Here is a 6,570-nt window from a genome sequence, read left to right on the forward strand (position 1 = left end):
TAAGAAGCAAAAACTGCTCAGCCAGCATCAATAGCACTGATGAGTTCATTGTAAACAACAGTACAACATGTCAAACACTTGACTTTCAGCACAACCATTTTAAAGCGCATGCAGAGGTAGATCAAGTTACTGGATGCGAGCCACTCAGGATACTTCAGATGCAACTACTGCATCTACTACTGATATTCCACAAAACACCAGAAACATAACCAATGTTGTAACGATAAGGCGCAAACCGCTCAGCCAGCTTCAGTAGCTCTGAATACTTCATTGTTCATTCAGTACAGCAAGTGTAACACGCATAAGTCTCACACTAAAATCTGAGTAGCAAAACTTCAAAGCACATGCAGAGGTAGATAAAAGTTACTGGATGCTAGCCACTCAGGATACCTCAGATGCAACTACTGCCGTCTTGTGGACCACATAGCCATTTATGAACAATTATATTGTACAACACAGCAGCAACAGAACCAAAGTTGTAATAGCGATAAAGCACAAACTGCTCAGCGAGCATTAATACAGCTGATGCGTTCATTGTAAACAAGTTAGGGAAAGTTGAACACGCATTCAAGGTTGGTTTCACGACCAACATATTAAAGCGCATGCAGAGCTAGATAAATGACCAGTTATTTTCCTTCAAATGCAGCTACTGCCATTTAGAGGTGATAATTGAATAAAAAAAACTACATCAGGAGGTTGCCTTCAGCCACAGTTGTTAATATATTTTCACCTGGCGTTAACAAATTATTATTTGCTTTTGCGTACCACGCACGCGGCAGCTATAGGACACTCAAGGACTTACTGAAGAGAGGCGCTGATTGGAGGGTTTACGGCGTGTGACGCGTGCTGTGGTTGTTTCATCAGATCAGAAGCAGCTTGAAAGTCGCATTTTGAAGCCGCAGCCAGCAGATAGCCTGTCCTGTCAAGACGGCTCACTGGTTGCCGTAGCAACCTCATGGCGACAACAAGACTCCAGAGGCTGGGAATGCGTTTGGCGTGGAAATAAAAGCGCATTTCTGCCCATTTTGGAGGCAAACAAGCTCATGGGAAAGCGTCCATTCCTTCATTATACAGTATCAATTGGGTCATTTGCATCCCTCGCAAGGTCACGGTCGTAAACGTTACTCCTTAATCCCCGGGCTGTTAATGCCCACGCTCATTTGCATACGAGTGGGGGGAGTTAATGGCGAGCTTTATGATGTGGCTTTTTTGTGAAGCGTGACCGTTGGACGGTCAGTGCCATTCAAGGGCAGGCCGGGTCTTTAAAACCGGATTTTATTCACTCAAGTTGCCCCCCCCACCCCCCCAACAGCGAGGAAAAGTGAAGACAGCATTCCCACTGAGAAACACTTCCACATGCTGGCAGGGCTCAGTCAGGACAACCCTGCAGGGCACCGTGAGGGAAAACAATGAAATAGACTCCTAATTTACATTGCAGGGATAACACATAGTGATGCCTTGTTGTTGTTGTTCTGCACACGTGCCACAGGAGGGCGCTAATACACTACACATTGCCAGGAAGAGCCCTACTTAAGTGTTTTGTCTTGTGCATTTAGGAAACAAGAGGCTGGAGGAAAAATACTAAATGAACAGGAGACGTCTTCTGTCGACGTGTTGAAATTACACAATAAACACAAACACGCACAACGGCTGAAGAGTTGTGTGCTTAACCTCCAAATAAATTCCAGACAGTAGCACACTCCTGTTTTGTTTTTTTCCCCGCAAACCCTGCCTGCAGTATTTACACTCTGCTGTGCTTCCAGTGCACCATTTTTTGTTTTTTTGTAACGCTTCAGGCGGCCACAGAAGTAAAATTCCTAGTGAGCTGAAACGCTCGGGTCAAATGCACGCACGTGCGGGTTCAAGCGAGGTTTAACGTGCGTGAAAGTCAAGAGTGAATTTGTGCAAAGGTCAAGCTTACTGGCATCGGCTGCTTCCACTGCCACGAACCACATTGTGTTTCTTTCATTGTGTTCTTCGAAGCTAAAATGTGGCGGAGGCACTAACATGCTAACAACTGTAAATATGTGGCACCCCCTGCGTGGCGGTTGGGGTCAAAATGCTTTGGAGGACATGCTAGCATGCTTTAGAATCAATCCATTTTTTTCCATCAAAACTGAAAAGTGACAGGGCGTTACTGCATCTTAGCTTTGTGATGTACTGGAGGTGAAAAAGCCCATGATTAGGATGAACTTGGCTCTTTGCTCTTTGCTCTTTTTTCCCCTCTTTTTTTGCTGTTTTTTTTTCCCCAAATATTTGAACTTTCCTCTTAAATAGTCTTTGTAAATTTTCTTCTTGTAATATTGACTTTATTCCCATAATAGTTTGTCTTTATTTATATTATTATTTATAGTATAACTTTCCCCCATCTCCAAAAATGACAAGTTTGCTTTGTTTTGGTTCTCACAATATTTCATAATATTATAAGTTTCTTCTCATAAATAGCAATGCTTTTCTCATTAGAATTTCATAGAACTGTTTTTCTTAATATTTGGACTTTACTCTTGTAAAATTACAGCTGCTTTTTTCATTTCTGCTTTTTTTAATTTTCCAACTATTTCTACTTTCTTCTTGTAAACTTTCTTCCTGTAATATAATGACTTTATTCCTATAATATTTTGACTATTCCCATAATATTATTACTTTACAAAAATTAGTTTTGCTTTGTTTCTCATAATATTACGACCCAAAAACAACATTTTTTTTTGAACTATTTCAAATCTATGCTCCTAAAATAGCTTTATTTTTCCTCATATTATGGGTTTGTTCTCATAAAATTGTCTTTTTTCTCTTTTAAGTCTGACTTATTAAATTATCTTGATAGAATGTGGCGTGGGCCAGTAAAAATAGTTTGGACATCCTTGCATTAGACAAATGCATTGAGCATTTGTCTAATGCAAGGCAATTAGGTGGGTGCCCCCTGCAAAGACATTCTGCTTGATGGCGGCCATGTTTTTCAGCCAATCTTGCTCAAATTTTACACACAAGTGCTCGTCAGCCCCCTAAAGGTGTACCAAATTCGGTGGTAATTTGGTAAACACGGTCATGTTATGGTGGGTTGTTTTGCAGAGCGCATTGAGCTGTGTGAAAAATTTCAAGTCTGATTTATGGGGATTAATAACAGCGCCACCATGTGGCGTGTCTGTCAGAAAAATAATAGCACAGGCAACACAGTCAGGGTGCATGTTGTGACAAATGTTCGCTCTCTTGTGTGCAGCGGTTCAGGAGTAAAAGAGTGTGCGTACATAAAGTAACGCTATTTTCTCCATCGGCAGTTATCGTGGTCCTCTACGTGGGCTTGAGGCGCCAGAAGAAGAAGGAGACCCTCATGTCGTCCAAGGAGGACATCCGGGACAACGTCATTCACTACGACGACGAAGGTGGCGGCGAGGAGGACACGCACGCCTTCGACATGGGAACGCTCCGCAATCCCAAAGTGGTGAAGGACAACCTGTACCGCCGTGATGTCAAACCGGAGATCAAGCGGAGTCCGAGAGCGCCCGCGTCCAAGGACAGCGCCGACATCCGGGCGTTCATCAACCAGCGGCTGAAGGACCACGACGGGGACAACTCTGCGCCGCCGTACGACTCGTTGGCCACGTACGCCTACGAGGGCAACGGCTCTGTGGCCGAGTCGCTCAGCTCTATCGAGTCCCTCGCCGTGGACCTGGAGGAGGACTACGATTACCTCAACGAGTGGGGGCCCCGCTTTAAGACACTGGCGGGAATCTTCGGCGAGGCGTCGGGATCTCATTTGGACTTGGCAAACGCGGAGACCACGCACTGAGGCGGACGACAGACTCCAGGAGCAAATATGTAACATTTTGTTGGCGACGCCACGTTAACATCTGTATTTTTTTATTCTTTTACGTTCACGGTCGGTCCCAAAATTGTACAACTGAAAGGAAAAACGAGCGCAAACAACGATCGGATCGGTTATCTCCCGTTTGAATGTTGACGCGTATCCGTGGAGATGATGTCACTTCTTTGACCATCCTTAAAAGTGCCTCAACTTGACATTTCACGTCCTACGTTTCACGACCGACGTCACTTCTGTGGCCCCCGTCAGGCCAAAGATGATTTGAATGTTATTTATCCTTCTATTTATTTGTTGGGCTGATTGGATTGTTGGCTATTTATCTATTTATCTCTCATGCTTCTGTATATTTTTTTTTATTTGATTATTTTTGGAGACACTTTTTGTAAGGAAGGCCCGGGTGAAAATGTCCTGTTAGGTGAATAGACTTGTACTAGACTTGTAAAAAAAAAAAAAAAAAAAAAAGAAAGAAAAAAAAGAAGAGGCATTAGGGCTAAATACTGCAGTTGTGTCATGTTACAAACACCCTTTTCTTAAATAAACCACACTGGGACAAAAAGTCTAAGTTTCCTCAAAGCACATCTACATTTGTCAAACTTGGGGAAATCATTTCCAACCTTTTCCAACAAGAGATTAACCTCATAACACCCCCTTGCAGCCCCCCTTGTCAGCCATCAGATAACACAGTGTTAAGTTGACCCGCTCTTCTTACAATAATCCACGCAATAGGACACGTTCTACCGTATCGCACTTGAGAAATAATCCTTTTTTCCCCTGACAAATGGACAATTAAATGAAAGAGTGAGCCATCGACATGTTTGCAGTTGGTCTAAGAGCAACATGAAAGGCAGACTGAAGGGAAGCGACCCTCGCAATATCGCGGTTCGATTATCGCTTGCTCGTGATATCGGAAATTAATGATTAATAAATGATCGCTGTTTCCTGGTGGACTGTGGTCTATTTTTAGTCAAAAAACATTGAAATACAAGTAATAATGTAGTATTGTGGTCACTAGGCGGCAGTAATGAAACAAAACATTGAAACATTACCTTACATTACATTACCTTAACAATGCAAAGTCATGAAGCCTGACCAAAAATACATTCCAAAATATATTCAGGAATAAATCATGCTGCTTTGTGATTGAGTACAGCTTATTACTCCTCAAAACATATGCACATTTAAGCAAATGTCACGTACTCTTGGCCTAAATGAAGCATTTTCACGCATAAAAATTGCTAATTGAACTAAAATAAGATGTTCAAAAGTTGATGAAATGCAGTATTCAACACTGGTCGCTAGGTGTCAGTCATGTTACCGTCATGTTCGGTGAGACACACAAGCGCAGAATGATCTCACAACAGGCAAAACAGTCCCTTAAAAAAGATCCCTAATAAAAACACAGGCTATAGCTGAAACTCAGCTCTGAACCCCTGGCGTCACTTCCTGTCCACCTCGCTTACAGATACTTTAGGGAACACATTTATAGTACCACTTATGTCTACTATATTGGTAATAGGAGTGTAAAGATGACTATAGGGGTGTTATTTCATGTCTAGAGGGCTCTAATACTGTTAAAAACGTTATAACACAAGGTTGTAAACAGGTTTTCTATGCTCAAACGATGAAAATATTTCATTTATGAATAAGAATGAGTATCACGGTCGGGTCTATAAATTACAATGGACTACTTTGTTATGTGCAATATTGTACAAAAACCAAGGACAATTTTGGCGAATCACACAAAAACTGTACATTTGACCGTAAATATCCATCTAAATTGCTGGCTATTGTGAGTACGAGAGGCGACCAAGGTGACTGCTGTTGCTTTTCCAGCCTGCTGACTGGCTAAAACAGCACTGCAGCCAATTCATTTCCTTGTGGACAGACATTGTTGTGCATGAAGGCCGGTTTCTGGCAGGCCAATAGAGACTGTTGAAACGAGTACCGTGGCTACGCATTGTGATTAAAAACAACACCCACTGTCCAAAATTGAGACTGGGGGGGTGGGAGGGGGCATGGGGGGGGGGGGCTCCTTCTAGCGCATTAAGCCAAAAGATCTGGCTCCAAAATAGCTGAGGAGTGCCATGGACGCTGGCAACAAGGCAGAACCAAGCGATGCCATTGATGCTGTTTACATGGGAGCCACTTCAAGCGTCTGCTGAGCGCCATTGTCCAGCTTCATTGTTCAGGCCCGCCTCTCAGCAATCCACCCTCCTACAAAATGTAAAAAAAAATATATATATTGTTGATGTGTTGCACGCCATTGTCAGGGATGTCAAAATGCGGAGCGAGCGATTGTTTGGTTGAGAACAAAGAGGTGTTTGACAGCGTTCAATTTGTGCACAGCAGCCATCATGACTCGAGAGATGTCACGGTGCCTTTGGAACATCACGGAACGCACAACATCGCCGTGGAAACACAACACGCTGTCACTTTCAGTGCTGAGTGCACTTGCTAGAAACAATTAACTACAAAGCCACTTTTCCCTTTGCATTTGACTCAACTTAGAAAAATGCACGGTACATGGTGTGACTACACGTAACTGCCTGGCGGGTCCAGAGCGCTAGCCATCGAGCAAAAACGGCCAACTCGATGTCCACTCTTAAGGGGTCAGGCAACGGGGTTTCCCAACGTACTTTCGTACAGTTGCACCAGCCGTCATCGGTTCAATACGCCACATTTATTTACTTGCATAAGCAACAAGACAGGCTTATTTATTTATTGACGTAAGCCTTTTTTGTTTGGTTTTT

The 6,570-nt window shown here is 43.1% G+C and overlaps 1 protein-coding gene across 1 annotated transcript in view; it reads left to right on the plus strand.

The window, feature by feature from the left end:
* LOC129174305 (cadherin-12-like) overlaps positions 1 to 5,798 on the plus strand; it is a 100,096-nt gene extending 94,298 nt beyond the window's left edge. Inside the window, exon 12 of the mRNA XM_054766166.1 lies at positions 3,276 to 5,798. Within this exon, the coding sequence (XP_054622141.1) occupies positions 3,276 to 3,787 (512 nt within the window). The 3' untranslated portion in view covers positions 3,788 to 5,798. The remainder of the gene's footprint in view (positions 1 to 3,275) is intronic.
* The last annotated feature ends 772 nt before the right edge of the window (positions 5,799 to 6,570 follow it).

The sequence above is a fragment of the Dunckerocampus dactyliophorus genome, chromosome 21, assembly GCF_027744805.1.
Source record: "Dunckerocampus dactyliophorus isolate RoL2022-P2 chromosome 21, RoL_Ddac_1.1, whole genome shotgun sequence".
NCBI lineage: Eukaryota > Metazoa > Chordata > Actinopteri > Syngnathiformes > Syngnathidae > Dunckerocampus > Dunckerocampus dactyliophorus.